Source organism: Tenrec ecaudatus, chromosome 1 (genome assembly GCF_050624435.1).
Source record: "Tenrec ecaudatus isolate mTenEca1 chromosome 1, mTenEca1.hap1, whole genome shotgun sequence".
NCBI classification, from domain to species: Eukaryota; Metazoa; Chordata; class Mammalia; order Afrosoricida; family Tenrecidae; genus Tenrec; species Tenrec ecaudatus.
This window is the reverse complement of record NC_134530.1, coordinates 72,877,842-72,899,079: the sequence shown is the minus strand read 5'-3', so window position 1 is coordinate 72,899,079 and position 21,238 is coordinate 72,877,842. Positions and strand designations below refer to the sequence as shown.

Below are 21,238 nucleotides of genomic sequence, written 5' to 3'. Positions count from 1 at the left end.
AGACCATGCACCTTGCCTCAGAGCGCTCCCTGCCAGGTAGGGTAGGAAAAACAGGTGTCAAACACAAACATAGCAGTGTGAGATCTGTCTGTCCTCAGTCTGGGGAAGGCCTCCTGGAAGAAGGGCATCTGCAGACGGTGAGTGAAAGGGGGGGGGCGGTCCAGGAAGAGGAGGAGCAGGTGTGAAGGTGGTGAGGCTGGATAGAGCCCAGCGTGCTGGGATCTGAGAGCAGTGCCCTCACTCAGAGTAAAATCAGAATGTGTGCAGTGGGGCAGAGATGCCTGCAGGGACTCGGGAGTGGAGCTTCATTTTGAGGACAGCGGCAAGTCATGAGCAGCGAGGTGTGCGAATCCTCCTGAAAGCCTCCATTCGTTTCTTTCTGCCTCCATCTCCTCCTTCCCTCAGTGTCCATGTTAGACAGGTTTGCTAGAGAAACAAAACAGGACACTAATGGTCTTATAGATGTTTAGATAGATCTATAGATAACCTAAGAAATAACCAATTAGTCTATAGAGCAGTACAAATGGCTCAGTGCAGCTCACTTCTGTGAGACAGCTAAGACACTGGCAGTCCTTCAAGGCTGAGGGCCGCCGGGTAGTCCTCTGGAGCAATTCAGGCTATCCAGCCACAAGCAGCAAACAGCAAGGCAGGTAGGTCACCAACAGTCAGCCAAATGACAGGGTCCGACAGTCCCCAGCTCAAGCGATGTATGCTCCAGTAGTGTAGCAAAGCAGGTCTTGAAGGAACCTCAAACTACAGCGACACAGTCCACGAGTTAGGTGTCCCACAGGTAATGTAGCTTGCAAATTGAGGCAGAGAACAAACTAAGGCAGCCTCACACTGGTCCAATCATCAAAGAGCAACAGACAAGAAAGGCGAGGCTTGCCGAGCCATTTATCTCTCCGCCCTTCAATTAATCCCACATGTGTTCATTGACCAGGTCGGCACAATAAGCCTACCTATCACTGTGTCTGATGGCCCCAAATGCTGCAGTCTCTGCCCCGTGGCCTTATTCCTCTCACTCGGGGAGTGAGTAGCCTGGTGTGCATGTAGTGGACCGGTGGGATGGGGGGGGTTCACTTTAATAGGCCCTCTTTCCTCTCCTCTTATGTCAGCTCTGCCCAGGCTCCATGACCAAGATTCTAGCACCTCCTCTTCCTTCCCAGATGACCACGGCAGCATCTGGGCCTCGGCTGTCCCTGCTTGTCTACTTAGGCCTGCCCTTGAGCCCTGGTGGGCTACGGACTCAGCCGGGAACCCCAAGGCCACCAGCTGCTCTGTAGGGAAAAGGTGAGGATTCTTCTCCCATAGAGTGACCGGTTTGGACACCCCTTGGGGCAGTTCTCCCTGGCTCTGTAGTGCCGCCGTGAGTCAGACAGGCTCGAGTACGGCTTGGTCCTACCCTTGGTTGAGAGGTGCGCAGTGGGTCCGACTTAGATAAGGAAAACGAAGCTCGGGCCCTGCCCCCAGTGGTTACGTGCTGGGCTGTGATCCACAAGGTCAGGTGGAAACCACCAGCTCTCCCGCAGGAGGAAGATGGGGCTTTCTCTTCCCCTGAAGAGTTAATCTTGCCAACCCACAGGGTCCCGTCCTGCAGGCAGTTCTCCAGGGTAGGAGCGACTTCACTGTAGACCCTTGGGCTAGTGGCCTCGCCATCCTCGGCGTCTTTGTTTTCTCTTCTGTGATATGGGGATCACAACCCTCACGCCAACAAATTGCGGGAGGGCTAGCTTCCTAAGTCTCTCCAACAGCTCTTGCAGACAGGTGTGCTTCTCGATTCCAACACCATCCACCACGCCTCTCCTTGGTTACTCAGCCCGAGCCACCCTGGACACCCCTCCGAAAGCATGCTTACCGCCCTCCTGCCACCGGGCCTTGGCACCTGCTTTTCTCCCCACCTGGCTTCTTCTTTCTCAGGCGTGCATGCCATAATCCAACCCGTTGGATGAGGGGCATGATAAGGTTCATGGGAAAATTCCATTTGCTTTTAGTTCAACGGTGACCCAAACATGTTGGATTCCCCTCATACATTAGGATTTTACGAATGACTTTTCCTTCGGCTGTTTCCCCCACTTTCAGACAAGACACAGGGAAGCAGAGATTTTTGTCTGTGCTGTCCACAGCAGGGCCCCTCGCACCTAGAACCGTGCCCGGCACATAGTAGGTATTCATTCAGCAGTGTTGAGTGGGTCGGGGCCCTTGCTGTGATGTTCCTGTGCTCCAGGGTAGGTGAGAAGTGCAGCCTGAGAGCCAGGCCTGCTCCTCACGGTCACACCACGGGACTGTTGACTAGACGGACCTGCCCCCCTAAACCTCTCCCCACCTCCTGGCGCCTGCCTCCCTCCATCTTAGCCCCGTGGTTGAAGCTGTGTGACGCTGGGGCTGGGCCAGCACTGGCAAGTGGGGCTGCCGGACGCTCGGTGCTCCGCCGGCGCCGGCCCGCTGCAGCACAGCCATCCGGGGGACGGAGGCTGGCTCTCGCCTCCGTCAGTGTTTGTTATTCCATGTCAAGGCCTTATCATAAACATGATCCCCGAGTGGGCCACCAAGGCTATGTGTGAGGAAGGTTTGTTATTCTGAAGTGGCCGGGAGCAGAGAGGCTGTGAGTCTCTGAGACACTCCTGGTTTGGAATTCCGGCTGAATGAAGGAGGCAGGATTCAGGACAAGATGCCTGATTCCCTATGTGTGTCCCCCAACCCCTACCATGCCTTACAGCTCCCCGTTATAGAGCCGGGGAGCAGGGAGCTGCCCTGCAAGGACCCCTCGGGGATGTCTTAGGGATCTCGTGTTGCAGTACCAGTAACACGCAGAAAGGTACGACCTCTGCATTCAGGAGACCAGTCCAAAGTCAGGGCAGCAGCTCCGGGGGGGAGGCTCTCTCTGGGGGGAGACCTTTGTCGCCATGCAATGCCTGTGGGCCTGATGCTCTTTGAAGCTCTGCATGTGTTTTGGTGTCCATCTGGCCTGGGGTCTCGGAGGTTCTCAGAGCAGGAACCCCAGGTCCAAACGATACAGCCTCAGCTCTTCTTTCTCAGTGGTGGTAGGTCTCTCTGCACTCAGCTTGCCTATTGAGTCCCTTTGGTATCTCAAAGAGATTGACAACCTAAGAGAATGGGACGACTGAATCCTGTAGATTGCATCTGCTTTGTTAACATGATAAACAAACAGACCTCACTACTATCACGTCGATGCCGACCCGTAGAAACCCAAGAGGGCAGGATAGAACTGTCCCTGTGGGCTCCAAGCCTGGAACTCTTGACAGAATAGAAAGCCCAGCCCTTCTCCTGCAGAGGCCCTGGTGGTTTCCAACCGATGACCTGGTGCTCAGCAGTCCAACATGTAACCACTATGTCACTAGGATCCCTCTCGATAACACAGATGTCTCTAATTCACGTCATGGATTTACAACACAGCACAAAACGGAGGCTAATCGTGCATTACTAGGAATCATGGCCAAGTTGTTGCATTACTTTTACGGAGACAAAATTCAATGTATGATGGGGAGAAATGCTAAGACGGAGGGAAGCCTTGGGTATTGGGGGGCCCCCAGCCTCATGCAGGATGGGAGTCCTGGTGACAGGCCTGGATGTCCCCACCCTGCCTTCCTACGCTCCAGTACCCTGCTGTGGCTGCCTCTTAAATGCTCCGTGCCTCAGTTATCTAACTGACCAAGTATACTCGCTCCCTGCGATTGCTCTCTGGCTCTTTCTCGGAGATCAGGAAGGAAATGGACAGGGCATGTGTGTGGGATTGATGGGGACTATGCCAGGGGGAAGGTAAGCCCGATGTGCACTGGGTCCTGAGCCTCGAGTCAGGAGACTTGAGTTTGAGCCTGCTCTGCCCTCGTGTCACCCTGTGGCTTTCCTTCTCCTCATCCTCTCTATAATGAGAGCATAGCGTGGTCAGTGGTTCCCAAACTGAGTACCAGGGCACCCTTAGGTGTCTTGGCTCAGGGGGAACATTGAACCAGCCAGCCCTGGGGTCCCAGCCCACCTGCTTACTCCAGTCAAGGAAGTTTCCATTTTATCTACTCCACATTTTAATTCCAAGTCAGCTTCCTTTAGAAAAGAATGATGGCAATAAGGATTCCGTGGCTGAAGCAGGTTTGAAGGCCCACTGGACTGGTTGCACGACCTCCAGGGGCCCTTCCCACTTCCGTGTGGGAACGTCTGGGTCTAACTATTTTCCTCCAAGTTGTAGTTCACATTCATCCAGCACTTACTACAGGCCCAGGACTGTTCTCAGCACCCTGCAGGTACGAAGATATTCCATCCTCTACAACACCTATCCCTCAGTTCCTTGAGAGCCATGTGATGGCGGATGTGGCTCCATGAGTCCAGAATGGGCAGGGGAGCCGTTTCCCCCACCCCACCCCAGCCCAGCCAGCTCTTCTGGGCGCCTGGGCTATGACCTCACTGCAGACCAGATGGTGCCTTGGCTAGGCTGAGTCTGAGAAGCAGCGAGCAGGTGTGTGCAGAGGCAGGGTGTGTTACAGGACGTCAGCGTGTCCCAGCCCCCAGCGGAAGACAGGGGTCCAGCTCGACATGGACACTTTAAGCCACGGTATGTGCAGTATCTGAGGATATGCCTGTTGCCATAGCAATGTCCACACAACAGGGCGGCCCATGCCCCCTGTGAGCCATCCCAGCCATCGTGCTGCCGTCGACGCCCTGCACCGGGGGCTGCAGATGGGGTTTGCAGGCCAGTTCCACAGAGACAAGCGGCCTGGAGAAGGCCTTGAAGTGAGGTCAGGTCTGCTGCACCCCAGCGCTGCCACCCAGCCAGAAACTAAAACAGGAGGTGTGGGGAGCTACTCTCTGGTGTCCTGGCTTAGCCCTGTGGCCCATGTCAGTCTTTGGGCCAGACTATATGTAACCGGACTATATTTCAGGCTGAATATTGAATGTACCATGGGTTGCCAGAAGAACAAACACATCCGTATTTGAAGAACAACCAGATGGTTAGAGAGACTTGAGCTCACTTACTTTGGCCACGTCATTGTAAAAGACCAATTGCTTGAAAAGGTCATTGTGTTAGACAATGCTGAGGGTCAGCAGACCCGAGGAAAACTCTCGATCAGGTGGACTGACACGATCACTGCGCCAACGGACTCAGACATATTAGCAATCACGTAGGCGGCACAGATGGGCGCGGTTTCATTCTGTTGTCCGTAAGGTCACTCAAAGTTAGAGTCCAATCAGTGGAAAGTAACAACAGCATTGTATGTACTTACTGTGTGAGTTTTCTGTTCAGGATATGTGTTCTTGGACCAAGGGGCTGTTTCCTATTGGGGTTAACTTCTGCCATGTGGTGGTAGCCTGCCTCCAATTCAGAGTGTCCAGGGCTAGGAACGAGTCTTAAGGGTTCACTGTTGTTGTGTTGTTGTTGTTGTTGTTGTTGTTTTTGCATGCCTCCAAGTTGGTTCCAACTCATCGGGGCCCTATGCACAACAGGACAAAGCAATGTCCCATCCTTCGCTAGCCTCACAATGGTTGTCGTGTTTGAACTCATTGCTGCAGCCACTGTGTCAATCCATCTCACTGCCGGGCTTTCTGCTTTTAGCTTCCAGGATGTCCTTTTTCCAGGGACTGGACATTTCCTGCTAATATGACAAAGTACATGAGATGACGTCTCACCATCCTTGCTTCTAAGGAGCATTCTGCCTGTCCATCTTCCAAGACCGATTTGTTTGTGCTTCTGGCGATCTATAGCCCTTTGCATAGCCTTCATCAACACCATAATTGAAATGCCTCAACTCTTCTACGCACTGTCCGGCGTTGATCCTTGTTCCCCATGCATTGTCCAACTTTCACATGCGTCAGAGGTGATTGAAACTATCATGTCTTAGGTCAGGTGTATCGTGGTCCTCTAAGTGACTTCCTGGCTCGTCGACGCTTTAAAGAGATCTTGTCAGCAGATATGCCCAATGCAATGTGTGGACCATAACAAACTACGCATAAAGACTTGACTGCTAGCCGTGTTCTCTCAAATGGCTACAAGAGGTGTCAACGTGCTAGAGAGAGGAGGCAGTGACAGCCTCTTTGTACCAAGCATGGTGCTGAGTGCTGAGGACGCAACAACGACAAAGACACGTTGTTTCCTGTCTTCAGGACGCACAAAGCTCAGTGGAGAAGCAGGTCGCTAAGCAACAACGAGAATATGTTCACATGGTCATGTTCAGTGAATGGGAGGGAAGTGTGTGCGGGGTCACTTACCCGTTGTACCATTAACTGTGTAAGCAACAACTTCTCAGGCATCTGGGGCTCGTTGTGGGTAGGCTGGTGTCTCAGCCGGGTATCTCACAAATCTTTGCATTGACTGGCCACGGACTAATCAAGGGTCTGGGTTGGCCTTGGCTGGGACAACTGGGGCCATTTGACTCTGCTCTACGTGACTCTCCTATTCCATCAACCTGTGCCTAAGAAAATAGCTGAGGTGCTAGAGGGAAATGCCACCCACCTGTGTTTTCCAGGTCTCTGTCATGGTGAGTAATATCCCATTGCCAAAGTGAACCGTAAGGCTGGAGGACCTGAGTCCGAGAGGGAGGAGACTGCAAAGTTCTTGGCAAAGGGCATGAACACAAGGAGGGGTTCAGGTCCAAGATCATTAACATAATCGTTCTGTCACACATGGAAACCATTGGGACTCTGGGGAGGGGTCTAGCCCATCCCAAGGTGGTCGGAGACATTCCACCACCAAGCTGATTCCTGAGCAGAGCCTGGGAGGCCCAGTCTGAATTTGCCTTGGAGAATGGAGGCGGGGCTGAGTGCCTTCATGCATAAGGAACGGCGTACACAGAGGCGCAAAGGCAGATTGTATGAAGATCCCTGGACAGTGTGGTATTTGGAGGTGTCGAGGGGAAAGGTAAGCAAGGTTAAAGACCACAGCAGGGTCCAGGTTACTCACTTGGAGGCTCGGTGGGAGAGCAAATCCTTCGTCTTGAAGGCCGGAGGATGCTTGAAGTTTTCAGAGAAAATTGAAAATGAGCAGCGGGGTGCTTTCTGAAGATGCCTCTGGCAGAAGACCGCGGGAAAGGTGGGAGGGCTGGGGGCTCTGATGAGAGGTGGGTGGGGGAATCATGTTACACGGGGCTCCGAGAGAGATGCTGAATTGGTGGCATTAGGCATCCAGAGCCTCCTGCAGACAGGAGGAGCAGGGTCTACTGCGGGGCAGGGAGGCAGCCTGAGTTGGCCTCAGGGCCTGTGACACAGGGATTGCGTTTCCTCCGTGGCTGTGCCAGAAGCTCAGATAGTGCTCTGGCTCCCCTTTCTCTCCGCCGGGAGTGTCTGGAGTGTGCAGTGGGCACGCACAGCTGCGAAGAGCTGGGAAAGTCCCCTCCCCTCACTGCGCCTCGGTTCCCCATCTACAACGTGGGCCCTAGACTACATCAGAGGAGCCGCGGTGTCACTGCATGTAAAGCCTTGGGTTGCTAACTGCAAGGTCAGCAGTTCGAAAACACCAGCTGCACCAAGGGAGACCGACTACAGTCTTGGTGCTCCTGTCAAACTGCAGTGTTGGAAAGCCATGGGGCAGTTCCACTCGGCCCCATAGGCCCCTCTGGGTCAGAATGGGCTCCGTAGTGGTGAGTTTGAATTTTGGGGACCAGATTGTCTCCCAGAACCTTGTCCCTTGAGGCAGCTGCCCTCACTCCTCTCTCCCTCCTCTGCCCAGGTGCTGTTTGCCCTGAACCAGACTTTGCTGCAGCACGAGAGCGTGCGGGCGGGGAGCCTGCAGGCGCCCTATACCACGGAGGACCTCATCAAGCACTACAACTGTGGGGACCTCAATGCCGTCATCTTCAACCACGACACGTCCCAGGTGAGGCTCCCCTCCTCCAGCCCAAACCGCCTCGGGGTCACCAGCTCTAAAGGCCATGAACCAGGCCACTGTGAACCCACCTAACATATATGTAACCCCTACTGTGTGCCAGGTGCCAGCAAGTTCCCATCCAGGAATGGTAGGCAGGGGCTATGGGTAGTCTCCTAGGACAGATAGGGAAACTGAGACTCAGAGAGGACATGGGACTTGCCCGAGGTCACGTGACTTATCAGTGACAAAGGAGCAACTGGAGCTGGGTCTGTGTGCATCTGCGGCCAGGACCCACAAGGCCTAGCCTGTCAGGACAAGGCGGCCCCTGGACACTCTATGCGACATCTGCAGAACCAGAGGCCTGGAAAAGCACATGTCCACCCTTAGTTGGAGCTTGGCGTGAGTCCCTGCTGCCAGACTTTTTGCCCTGATTCATGAAGGAGTCAAGGAAAGATGAGCACCAGGTTGCTGACGCAGTGAACAGGATTGGGGGAGAGGGGGTGGCTTGTCACACTTTTCCCCAGGCTCCATCATGGCCCCATTGCCTCAGGGTGAAGTCTAAAATGTCTCTCTTGGAGTCTGGTCTTCCTTCCACTGACCTTGTCCACGAAGTCCCCTAACCGCAGACCCCGTTGTGCAGACCTAACGCAGTTTGCCCTTTCAGACCTTCCCGGCGTATTCAGCCCGCTTCTAACACCTGGATTCCTGCTGCTTGACCGTGGACAAGGGCCACCTTCTCTAGGACGAGTCCTGTAACACCCCAGCCCCTCTAGGCCCTCTGTGCCTCACTCCATCTGGCACTTGTGTCACCATCCACTCAAGACGCCGGGGAATTAGTCAGATTGACCACTTCTGGTCCCAGCCTATCTCAGAGGGAACACCAGCATCTCTGTGATGGCCTTGTGGCTCTATGTTCTGCCACGGTCCCCATTCTCATCTCCTTCTTGTCCCTCGCACATGCCACCCCAGCCACCTTGCTGTTCCATAAGCCCACCTGGCATGTCCCTGCCTTCTCACCAGCTGGTCCCTCTGTCCGGCATGCACAGAGATGCAACTCCAATGTCATTATCTCCATGAGGCTTGGCCCATGGGACTTGGACTTTGTGCCCTGAGTCCGGAGTAGCCAGGGAGCTCTGGGGCAGGGAGACCCGGCCACCACTCAGGATGGCCTGGCCCAGATGGCAGGTGGATGACAGGGCCATGGCCAGGCTGTGGCTGACCCTGACCTGAGAAAGAGGACAAACAGGGTGAGCTCGGGGTCAGACTCTCTCTGGGCCTGTGTCCAGACCACAGGAGCCCTGGTGGTGGAGGGCTTAAGAGCTGGACTGCGATATGAAAAGCCAGCCATTTGAAACCACCAAACGGCTCTGTGGGACAAAGACAGGGCTTTCTACCCCCATGAAGAGTTAGTCTCGGAACTCTCAGGGACAGTCCTACCCTGCCCTTTAAGGTCACGAGAAGTCAGCATCGACTCGACGGTACTGTGTTGAGAGAATGGCCAGGACCAAGTTCCTCGCTGACGGTGGTGACTGCATCGTGGCCTCCTGGCAGTGTCCACACCAGGAAAGGGGCAGAGTGGCTAAAGGGTCCACTCAGACCAGGAGCGCAAACAGGCTGCACTCCGGGTTGGACAGGCAGAGGCCAGCCCCTGGAGGATCTCAGGTCCATAAAAGCCTAGTGCCAGCGTCACTCACTGCCATACAGGCCGTACTGACTCCTAGCTACCCTACAGGGCAGGGTAGAACCAGCCCCTGTGGACTTCAGAGACTCTTAACTCTTCACAGGAGTAGAAAGCTTCATCTTTCTCCTAGGAGGCCCTGGGGGTTTAGAACTGCTGACCTTCAGTTAGTAGCTCAATGTATAACCATGACACCATTAGGGATCCTAGTATCAGTAGAAAAACTACAAAGGCAAACCTGCATCTTTGCAGAGAGGCCTTGAAGCACGAGTGGGGTAGAGGAAGCAAAGGTATGGGGAATAGGTCATCCGCCTGCCTGCAGCCAGGGGGAACTGGGAGGAGGAGGGGATGTTGGTGCTAGCTTGAGGGTGGAGCTCCCAGGTGGGCCCAAAGAGGAGCAAGGCAGCATCAGTGGGGAGTGGGAGAGAGGCCACTGAGGAATGGTGCGCAGAGCTCTGGGAAGCATGCAGAAGAGAGTGCTGACAAGGGGCGGACGCTCTGCTGTGCCCAAGCAGGAGAGGGCTATAACCCTGGCTGAAGCTGAGGATGATGGGGCCACTGGAGGCCAGGGCAGGGTAAGGGCAGGGTGCCCGTTACCCTCTGTCTGTCCCCCTCCAGAAGTCACTGTGGCCCAGGTCTCCCTTACTCGGCGTCACACATAGCCAATGCCCTGAAATCACAGGGTAATCCCAAGGACCCTCCCCGAGAAGCCTTCCCTGGCCCCTCGGCCTGGGTTAGGTCTGCTGTGGTTAGAGTCCACTGAGACAGCTCCTGGACCAGGGATTCGATGGTGATCCTAGGGTTCCCACTGATTGATCTTTGGAAGTCGGGCCTTTCTTTCTAGTCCATTGCAGTCTGGGAGCTCTGCTGAAACACATTCAGCGTCACAGCAGCACACGCGTGTTCAGTGAGGTAAGCAGGTGGTGGCTGTGCAGAGGGGAATTGGCCATGGCAAGTGAGAATTCAACCACTGAACCACCACTGGCCCCAGGTAAGACCTCGGGCAGCTCGTGTGTTTATTTTGTATTGTTGTTAGATGTCCTCAGTAGGGTCCAACTCGTAGCAGCCCTGTGCACCGCAGAAGGAAACGCCGCCCGGCCCAGCGCCATCCTCACAATTGTTCTTGTATTTGAGCCCATGGCTGCAGCTGCTGTGTCGATCCAATTATCACACACACTCAGATACTTACAAGAGTAAGAGGAGGAGCTCAAATAACAGAGGGACAGTGAGAGACCCCACCTTAAACCATAAAAATGGACCATCCTGGACTATCCAAGGCCTATAGTCACTATTGGGCACCTCCTTTGGGGTCCCATGGGCCTCATTGCTTTCTCAAAGTGCATATCCACGCCATTCTTATCTGTGTCCAAATCTGACTTCTCTACTGGGCAGCAGACCCAACCTCATGGTGCCTTGTGGCCCTCCAGCCCAACCAAGGACTGGACCCATGCTAGTTTTTAGAGACGATCTGCTGGATGGATGGTGTAGAAGTGAAGAAATAAGGCCATTCAGAGTAGTGGCATCATCTGGACCTGAGCACTGGACCCTCAGACCTGACCCAGCCCCAGTCACAAGTCAGGGGACTCCTCATGCTCCAACTCAGCCCTGCCTGGCCCAGCAGCCTCATCAATCCATCAGAGACCTATCGCTCATGGGCCCTGGGGACTGGACATGTCCTCTTTACAATGTTATCATACATCCTGCACTTAAGCTTGTCGCTAGAGATTTAAGACTCCCAGCAATTCTAATGACATCATTAATTTACTTCTGGCCCAGCTCAGCCCAAACCTGGGCCTCTTCCTTGGCCCTGAGCCAAGCTCATCAGCATGAAGCTCACAGACAACACTGGCCAGCCACTGAGCAGCCCAGGAACCACAGTGTCTGGCCAGACTCCTTCACAGCTTTGCCAGTGAACCACCCCCACCCCCCAGCTCTCCAAGGAATGAGTGCAAATGCATCTTTACCCAAATGCACACTGAGGTCAAGGAGCATGGTCCACAGATCCAGGGAGAAAATGTCTCTCTGGAACACCTAGCAAAAGAGACCGCAAGTGACAATGGTAGCATGGAACATGTTTAGGGGAGCAGGACATATGTGTAGCATGGAACATGTTTAGGGGAGCAGGACATACGTGCAGTGCTCTCTCCAGGCTAGTTAGACAATCAAAGACCTAAACAGATGCTGTCAAGTCTTCTTCCCCTTCTGGTGAGCCCAGGTGGGTGGGAGAGCACCGTGCTCCATGGATTGTTGTTGTTTGTAAATCATATATAACACATTTGTATTTCAATTGTTTCCTAGTATACAACTTCCTGATACCAGTTACATACGTCCGATTGTATAACCGTGACCCAGAATTGATGCCTGTGGTCTCATCCCCATAGACATCAGCTCCATTCTATCCAGAGAATGACTTTCCTTGTCCTTCTGCGCTGCGGCCCCAGGGAACCACTTGGTCTGCATGTGTTTACCTACTGCTCTCATTTCACGTAGCCATGGGCCCACAGTCTGTGTCGTTGGGGATGGACCTACTTCAGCCCATGTCTCCAGGGGTCGTCCACGGCTGTCGCATGCATCAGGAGGACTTCCTTTCTCTTGGTGGCCTCACAGTGCTCCGTGGTCTGTGCGTTCCACATTTGGCTCTCCATCCCTCTGTGGATGGGCACTGAGGCTGTTGCTACCTTCTTGCTAGAGTTATTAGGGCTGCCATGAGCACAGGGGTGCAGACTTTTGTTTGTTCGCGTCACCACTTTTAGGTCTCAGAGGTCGAGGAGTGGAATTGCTAGAGAATATAGTGGTTTTATTTGTAGATGTTTGAGTTATGGTCATACTCTTTTGCAAATGGCTGTTGCATTTCACGTTCCTGCCCGCAGTGGGTCAGGGTGGCAAGTTTCCTGTATCCGCACTGACGTTTGTTCGTTCTTGCTTTTGAACCGTTACCCTTCGAGCAGGATTAAAGTAGTATCTCCTTGGAGTTTGAGGTGCTTCTCCATGATAGCTGATGATTGGAGACCTCTCTGTATATGTTCGTGGGCAGCTCGAATAGCCTCTTTGGTGCACTATCTGTTCATTTCCTCTGCCCGTTTTTTATTAGGTTATCTGTCTTTTGTTGTTATGTTGTAGCAGTTTTCTACCTATTTGGAATATTAAGCCCTTATTGGATTATAGTGATCACAATGTTTGGTTCTCAGCCTGTCAATTCTCAGTTTACTCTTCCATAAACTCCTCTGACAAGCATTAAGTATTCCGTTTCCATGAGGCCCCAATGTTCTACTCTGTCTTTTGTTGACCACCAGCTTGTTCCAGAGAGTTTTCTTCCATGGCCGACTTTTCAAAAGTCGGTTGCCCTGTCTTTCTCTCGAAGCACCTCCAGGTGGATTCAAACTTACAACCTTTCGGTTAGTGGCTGCACAGGTTAATCAATTGGACCACCTAGGGACTCCCGTTGCCCAGTGAAGTGAGGTGCTGCCCGGTCCGTTGTGTCTCATAGCGACCTGACGTACGGCAGAATGACGCGTGGCCCGACCCTGCCGCGTCCGCACAGTCGGCCCTGGGTCCATCCAGCTCGTTGGGTGGCTCCCTCTTTCCCTCGCCCCACTTCAGCAAGTACGTTCTTCTTTCTCCTCCGTCCTGCGAACGCGTCCAGCATCCGGGAGATGAACTCTCACTGTCCTGGCTGCTGAGGACGAGTCTGACTGTACTTCTTCCAGGAGAGATTTGTTCATTCTTCTTGTAGTCGGTTTGATATCGTTTGCCAGCACGCCAATTCAAAAGCCCCACTTCTTCCTCGGGCTTCCTTCATCCTTTCCCAGCTTTCAGAGCATCGGAGGTGGCCGAAAAGACCGCAGCTTGGGTCAGGCGCACACCCCCTGAAGTCCTAAAAGTAATGTCTTCGCTTTGTTGCCCTTTAAACAGGTCTCATTCAGCACATTTGCCCCAGGCAATATGCCGAGGCCAGTCTTCACCCCAGCCTTCGCTCATTTCCTCCCAGCGCTTCACCTTTCTTAGCAAGCCAGCCTTTGAAGCGTGCTGGATGCCATCTCTTGCATTCACTGTCTACATTCAAAAGAAAGCTTCGCCATCTCTCCTAACACTCGTCTGGGGTTGTCTTTTGCCTCCTTTGTGTCTGATCTCCCAATGTGGTCATGCGTGTTCAACGGGTCAAATGTCTTCTTGAGAAATTCAGGTGGGATATACTTAGGGTTATACTTGGGCTCACGCGATGCTGTGGGCTAGGCGTGGGGCTGGGAGTCGGGAAGCCGTCAGCTCATCCTCACCAGCGACTCGGCAGAAGAACGACGAAGCTGTCTGCTTCAGTAAAGGCTTACAAGCGTTGAAGCCTTACAGAAGGTTGTGATGAGTCCGAAGCAGCTCAGGTGCAGTGCGGGGAGGGCACGTGGACTCATTTTCATTTTCTCCAGCTCCAGCGGCATGAGCATCGATGGTCTGCTCCACGGCCGGCCGCTGGCCTTGCTCCGACTGTTGAGCTCTTTCCACAGATGTGCTTGATTTTAGTCCCGTGTATGACATCATGTGAAGTCCACATGGAGAGTTGCCCTTTATTTTGTTGGAGGGATTTTAAAACAGCATTTTCAATGAATAAGTCATTCTTGCAAGATTCTGTGATGCAGTCTCTAGTGTCATTTCTAGCACCAAGACCACATTTTTCCACCACGAATCCTTCGGGTTTCCAACAAAGCACAATAATTGACCTTTATGAAAGGCTTCTTTTATGCTGGGGACTGTGCTAATAAGCACTTTCCAAAACTGATCTCATTTAATCTTTATAACAATGTATAAACAGAGCAAGCAAACCCATGGCTCTCCAGTCCCTGATGACTCATTGCCACCCTATAGAAATGGGTAGACCTGCCCCTGTGGTTTCCCAAGACTGTGACTCTTGACAGGAGTAGAAAGCCTCGTCTTTCTTCAGACAACAATGTATAGTTCCCTATATTTCAGAGTTTGAAGCCAAGTCTAAGAACCTTAGCAACTTGCTCATTGTAGAGGGGCCACCCAGCTAGCAAGAAACAAAGGCAGGCTTCTGATTCCAAATGTCCTGATGTCTGACTTCAGGGCCCTCGTTTACAGCCACAAGAACTCACATGCCTCTCAGCTCCTACATCCATTCACCCACTGAACAAATATTTATCTGTTAGCACAACACAGTCCCACATTTCCCCCCATACTCAAGGAATGAAGAGACATTCTGTGAGGGACATGTTTCCAGAAATAACCCTTCTGAGTCATCGCCTCCATTGTGCTCCCCGCCCCCTCAGAAGCCTACAGGGTTTCCTGTAGCTGCACCATGTGCAAGTGTGGGGGGCCTGTTTGGTCAGGGCAGCCACCCCTCCCACACGGTGGTGAATGGGGATCACTCCATCCCTCCCTGTGGTCATTAGCCCACCAACTCCTGGGTGCCTCGGCCTGACTGGACTTGGTAAGGCTGCTGCAGATGCTGCGCAGGTTGTGACTGCACAAGGCGAGGGTGCACCAGCTGCATCGTTGTCTTGTTCCTCCCTCAGGGCTTTCTGAGAGAGCCCCCCAATGGTTCGTGACCCTTCACCTCCGGGAACATTGCGTTCCTCCCCGACTAGGAGGTACCAGAGGCAGAAGTCACAACCTTCTTCTCAGGGTCCCTTGGGCTTCAGCCTCCATTGACGCCTACACTTTCCTTAGGAAAACTATTGATGACTTGGTAGTGGCCCTAGAATCCATGTGACTGAGTAGCACGACTCTCTCTCTCTCTCTCTCTCTCTCTCTCTCTCTCTCTCTCTCTCTCTCTCTCTCTCTTGGCTCACATCTCAAAGACATTCCTCTTCTCAAGCCAGCAATTGAGTCCATCAGTCAACTAGGTCATGTGCTTTGTACCTGGGTTGGTAAAGCTAGAGAAACAGAAGAGGTAACGTCAAATGGAAGAAATTCAGAAAATAAGAGCTTTTCTCTCTCTCTGTCTCTCTCTCTGTCTCTCTCTCTCTCTACCTAGGTTCGTAAAGCTAGAGGAACAGAAGAGGTAACATAAAGTGGAAGAAACTCAGAAAACAAGAGCTTTTCCCCCTTTATTTCCCCCCAAACCATCAATGAATGGCATTGATGGGTTGGGAGAAAGAGAGAGGCCACGCTCTGGCTCATGGCTTTAGTTTCTTCAGTGGCCCTATGGCTGCCTCTCAGGCTCTACCTACATGTTGAAGAGGATAGTGCTGGAGCACCTGGACCTATACTCCAGTCAGAGAGGCAAAAGGAGAGAAAGACCAGAGTTTGGGTATCAGATCACTGGGAATGGAAGGGCCCCAGGAGGAGGGGCTTGTGGCCTGGAAGGGCAGCACAGTTCTCTCTTCAAGTGTCAACAAACCTCTGCTTGTCCCTGGCATCGGGGGCTCCGGGATGGGCAGCAGCACCCCACCTCTGAGCTCAAGAAGCAGTCTGTGTGGTTCAAGAACCTGTCAGTGAAGCGGTTCCGGTCATGTGGCTGGGGGTAGAGAGTGAGATCGCAGAGAAGTTTTGGCAGTTCCTATCTGGGTCACTGGAAAAGCCGTCACCATGACACTGAAGTTGAAGTTTTCAAGACCAATGGAAAGGTTTGGTTATTCCTAAGAGAGATGGTAGAGATGGGGATGTAGATGGTGAACAACCCAGACTCCAACGTGGGGAAAACCAAGGGTAGCGATCCCATCTAATCTACGACTCCTCATCAGCACCTGATGAGAAAACAGGGGCTCAGAAAGTTTAATAAGTCATTTACCCCAAGCTAGAACAAGGACTAAATCCCAGGCCAGCCTTATCCCGTACCCCCTGGCCTGTCCGCTGTACCTGCCAACTCAGCCCCCCTCCGCACCTTCCTGCTGAGCTCACTGCCATCTAGGGACCAACACCACGCTCAGAACTGAAGTGAGAGCAGTGACCAGGATGAGACCACGGTGCCTGGAAGCTGAGGTTAAACAAGGCAGAGAGACAAGACCAAATGATACGCGTGGGGGAGTCCTGCTGCCCGGTCTCTCCTAGCTCTGCAGGACTCAGCACAGGTCTCGAGAGCTGGGCCAGGGTTATTGCCTTTCTCTGTGAAACCGGAGTAGCAATGGCCTCTCAACCCATTCTCAGAATTGATGAGAAACGTACAATCCATTGAGCCCACGGTAGGAGCTGGATAAAGGTAAGTTGCCTGGTCTCCCCTGGGCTGCGTGTTACTTGGAAGCCTGCCTTGCTCCATAGGAAATTGAGGGCAGCCTCTGTCTTGCCTTTGCAGTTGCCCAACTTCATCAACACCACCCTCCCACCGCATGAGCAGGTGACAGCCCAGGAAATCGACAGCTACTTCCGCCAGGAGCTGATCTACAAGAGGAACGAGAGGATGGGGAAGCGGGTCATGGCCCTTCTGCAGGAGAATGAAGACAAGATCTGCTTCTTTGCCTTCGGAGCAGGTTTGAGCCAGAGTGGGGAGGCGGGGGGGGGGGGGGGGGGGTTGTCAAAATCTTTTGGACTTCAAGATTTTTCTAGGCCCTACTCCACCTCTATGTCATCCAGAAAGAAGCTGAGGCCCAGAAGGGGGCACGGAAGCCGGCCAACATTCAGCGGGAGAGGGGGAAACCAAAGGGAATTCTGCTGCTACTCAAAAGTACTTCCATAGTGGCTCCAGTGGGCAAGGGAGTTTCAGAAGTGACTCCAGATGAGGACAGGGAAATCACTGTGGCTCTTCCTGCCCCAGGAGACCATACGGAGAACCTGGAAATGGAATGAGTTCCCCCTACCCCGCCCAGCTCCCACCTCACTGAAAGGATCCAGTCCACAGGTGGGCTGTTGGGTCCCACGGGTCTCAGAGCAAGGAGGGATTCCTATGACGAGGCCCAGTACGTGTGTTCTATTCCAGTCCTGGCTCTAGATCCCAAACCGGATCCCTCCAGGCTGCATGGCCCTGGCAAAGTTCCTTCTCTGAAGCTCAGCATCCTCTTCTGTAAATGGGCCATGAAAGTCACAGCTAGTCTGTGCACTGAAAATATCCACCGTATGAAATGGTGGTAAGGGTTAGTGATATGATACAAACAACCTGCCACGTGGCAGGCATGCAGCATGGCAGTGACGTTTTTGTTTGTTTGTTTGTTTTTCTTAAATCATTTTATTGGGGGCTCTGACAGCTCTTATCATAATCCATACATACAGTCCTCGCGTCAAGCATATTCGTACATATGTTACCATGATCATTTTAAAAACATCATTTTTCTTCATATTTCAGCCCTTGATATCAGCTCCTTGTTTTCTGCCCTCCACCACCCTCCCTCCCTCATGAACCCTTGATAATTTATAAAACTCACCCCCCATGTCTTATATTAACTGATGTCTCCCTCCACCCACTTTTCTGTTATCTGTCCCCCAGGGAGGGGGTTATAGGTCGAACATTGTTATCGGTTCCCCCTATCTCACCCAACCTTCCCCTTCCCCTTCTGGTCTGGCTACTTTCAATATTGGTCCTGAGGGGTTTGTCGGTCCTGGATTCCTTGTGTTTCCAGCCCCTATCTGTACCCCTGTACCTGCTCTAGTCTAGCCAGATTTGTAAGGTAGAATTGGGATCATGATAGTGGGGGGGGGGGCATTAAAGAACTAGAGGACAGTTGTATGTTTCATCGGTGCTACACTGCACCCTGACTGGCTCGTCTCCTCCCCGAGACCCTTCTGTAAGGGGATGTCCAGTTGCCTACAGATGGGCTTTGGATCTCCACTCTGTACTCCCCCTCATTCACAATGATACGATTTTTTGTTCTGGATCTTTGATGCCTGATGCCTAATCCTAGTGACACCTCATGATCACACAGGCTGGTGTGCTTCTTTATGTGGGCTTTGTTGCTTCTCAACTAGATGGCCACTTGTTTATTTTCAAGCTTTTAAGACCCTAGATGCTATATCTTTTGATTGTCCGGCCAGCACCATCAACTTTCTTCGCCACATTTGCTTATGCACCCATTTGTCTTCAGTGGTCATGTCAGGAAGGTGAGCATCACAGAATGCCAGGTTATTAGAACAAAGTGTTCTTGCATTGAGGAAGTACTTGAGTAGAGGCCCAGTGTGCATGGCAGCTACTGTTATCCCAATTGTCATTCTTGTGGTCGTCGACAGAAGTATTACAGTGGCAATGCAGAAGCATGAACTTGATACTTTCTTCTGTTGGCATCGGGCTTCTCCTGACCAAGGGGAAACCAGACGTACAAGTGCAGAGCTTCACCAACATGCCTCTTCCAGCTGGTCTTCGCTCCTTTTCCGCACTCTTTCCTCCTTCCTCTGCCGGAGGACTCCAACCTCATGTTGGGATCAGGAGAGTGCATTTGCCTGCTTCACCAGGCAGGCCATAGTGGCATTAGTGTCCCGCAATTCGCTCTTGTCCTGGCTCCCCAATATTTGAGCCAATAGACTTTGCTCGCCGCTTCGTGAGGATCAAAGGAGAGAGTTTCTGGACATGCTCAATCCACACAGGGTGCTGCCTACATTGCTGCCATCCTCCAGGCCTCCTTGCCCCTAACCCATTGCTCTCACGTTGTCCATCGAGGCCAGGCCGCGTGGGGTCAAGTTGAGGAATCTGTCTAACCCAGCGGAGCCCTTTGGGGCACCCTGATGGTGTAATAAGTCATGTCCACTCTTAGATCTGCGCCTTAAACCCTTCAAGAGCCAGCGCTGTGGCTGTGCCTGCCTTGCCTGCTCTGCAGCCATCGGCACGGTGGTGACCCCTGGGAGGGGCTCAGGCCCCTGGGAGTGTAGGGGTTCTAGAAGCACCCTGGAGCTCAGCCACAGCATTCTGTGGCCTCTGACTAGTCCTTCTCCTGGCAGCCTCCATCTACCCATCTGAACAAAATGAGTCTGGACTGGCCTCGACCATCTATGTTCCAGGCGCTCTCAGACACAAGTTTCGGAGCCAGGAGGGTTTTCTGTGGGAAGGCCCATGAGAGTGTGCTGGCCCCACCGGCATTAACAAGACCTCAGCCGGCCATGTGGAGTTGGGCAGGCCACGGGCTAGCTGCCACACCTCCTGGGAGCCTGGTGAGGGTCAGGACAGCCTTGGGATCTGTACAGAGAGACCGTCTCCCTCACCACCCAGTAGCCTCCCCGGTAGTCTAATCTGTCTGTGTAGGAGCAGCCCCGGCTGACTTCCAACGAGATGGGGGGTGGGGGCACTCAGAGACTGTCTACCCTCAGATTTCTCTAAGGCCCAGGAGCAACCCCTCCAGAGCCCAGTCTTTGAGGGAGGCAACAGAGGGAAGTGGATTTCCACATCGTCACCCCTGACTTTGGGAGGGTCTCACCTCCCCACCACCCGTGTCAAGGTCCAGGACCTGAACCACCATGGATCTGGGGGCAGCTGACCCACCCTTGTTCTTGTGGGGCAGGTCATTTGAGAGCCTACAGAGAGCTGTGGACACTAGCCTTTTGTCCCCCAAAGTTCCAAATCCGCAGCTGTCCCTCAAGCACCCAGGCCTCACACTCAACCTCAGCTTCTTCCCCATCTCCCAGATCCAGGCACATCCTCTTGATGGAGCACCAGATGCCCTCAAACCCACGCCCCTATCAGCCACATCCACTGCCACTGCCCCAGGCCATGGCCACGGCCACGGCCACGGCCACTGTCACTGTCATCAGCTCTAGTTTGCCCACCTTCCCCTGGCCTCTAGTCTGCTCCCCACTATGTGGCCTGCGATGGTGCTGCATGTCCCACCCAGGCCCGGAGCTCTGGGCCCTGGCTTGATCCTCCCTGTGTCTTTGGTAACTAGTCCTCGCTCTGGGGAGTGGGTGGGTGAATGAACGATTGAACCAAGGAACAGATACTGAGCCAGGTTTCCCTGCTCATTGGCCTCAGGTCCTGGGGCGCTGACTAGAGCAGCCATCAAGGCGATAATGACTCATGGCGACCTCATGTCGCCGGTGCCGAGACCTGCTTCATCGGGCTTTGTTCACAGAGGCAAATCCCTGGTGTTTTCTTTCATGGTGCCGCCGCGCAGGTTCAAACCTCCAGCCTTAGGTTCACAGTCAAGAGCAGACTAGTAGTAAAGTCAGTGCAAACTGAGACCCCTCGGCTATCACCAACTCCCGCTCCAAAAACAACAGGTTGGGGGTCGTTGTTTCTGCAGGCTGCTGCCACCTTCCACACCCCAGCTCAGCCACACTACGGACACTGTGCCCACCTGAGGCCACTAATTCTCTCTGCGCCCAAGAGTTCCAAGGCTGACTCGAGCCGGCCCGCCTCATCCTAGCCACTGGCAGAACACCGGCCATATCCCACACAAGGCAGGGACACAGCCAGGCCTGGCCCATAGGCCCAGGAGTCGTGGTACCAAGACCGTGTGCACTATGTCCCGAGCCTGCACAGAGCCAGTGTGCTGGCAGGAGTGTGTACACACGTCATTTGTGGTGGGAAAAGACCACTCCTTCCTCATTACATTCTTATGGTCATGTAACTCCCTAGTCCCACATCCGATGACAGGCTGAGAATTTATGTAGGCCAGGCGCCTGGCGCTCCTGGCGGCGGGTGAACTCCTGGCCCCCTGCTCCATCCTCCCTCCTGTGCCGGATGTCTCTGTGTGACCATCTCGGGGGCCACTTCCACTGTTGGGGAGCAGGGACTTCAGGGATCAGCTGGCTGTCACTGCCCAAGCCCTTCCAAGTCTCTGGAGAAGTCCTCAGGCCCCCAGACCGAGGAAGAGAGAAGCGGTCTAGGTGACTGGAAGTCCTTCCAGCCATGCCCCGGACACGTGCCTACTCATGCCAAGAGCATTCAG

The 21,238-nt window shown here is 53.4% G+C and overlaps 1 protein-coding gene across 1 annotated transcript in view; it reads left to right on the top strand.

Annotated features, from left to right (window-relative positions):
• The window catches only part of TRABD2B (TraB domain containing 2B), a 269,123-nt gene that overhangs the window by 217,547 nt on the left and 30,338 nt on the right, over positions 1–21,238 (top strand). Inside the window, exons 3-4 of the mRNA XM_075555816.1 lie at positions 7,673–7,819; positions 16,729–16,903. Coding sequence (XP_075411931.1) covers positions 7,673–7,819; positions 16,729–16,903 — 322 coding nt within the window. The remainder of the gene's footprint in view (positions 1–7,672; positions 7,820–16,728; positions 16,904–21,238) is intronic.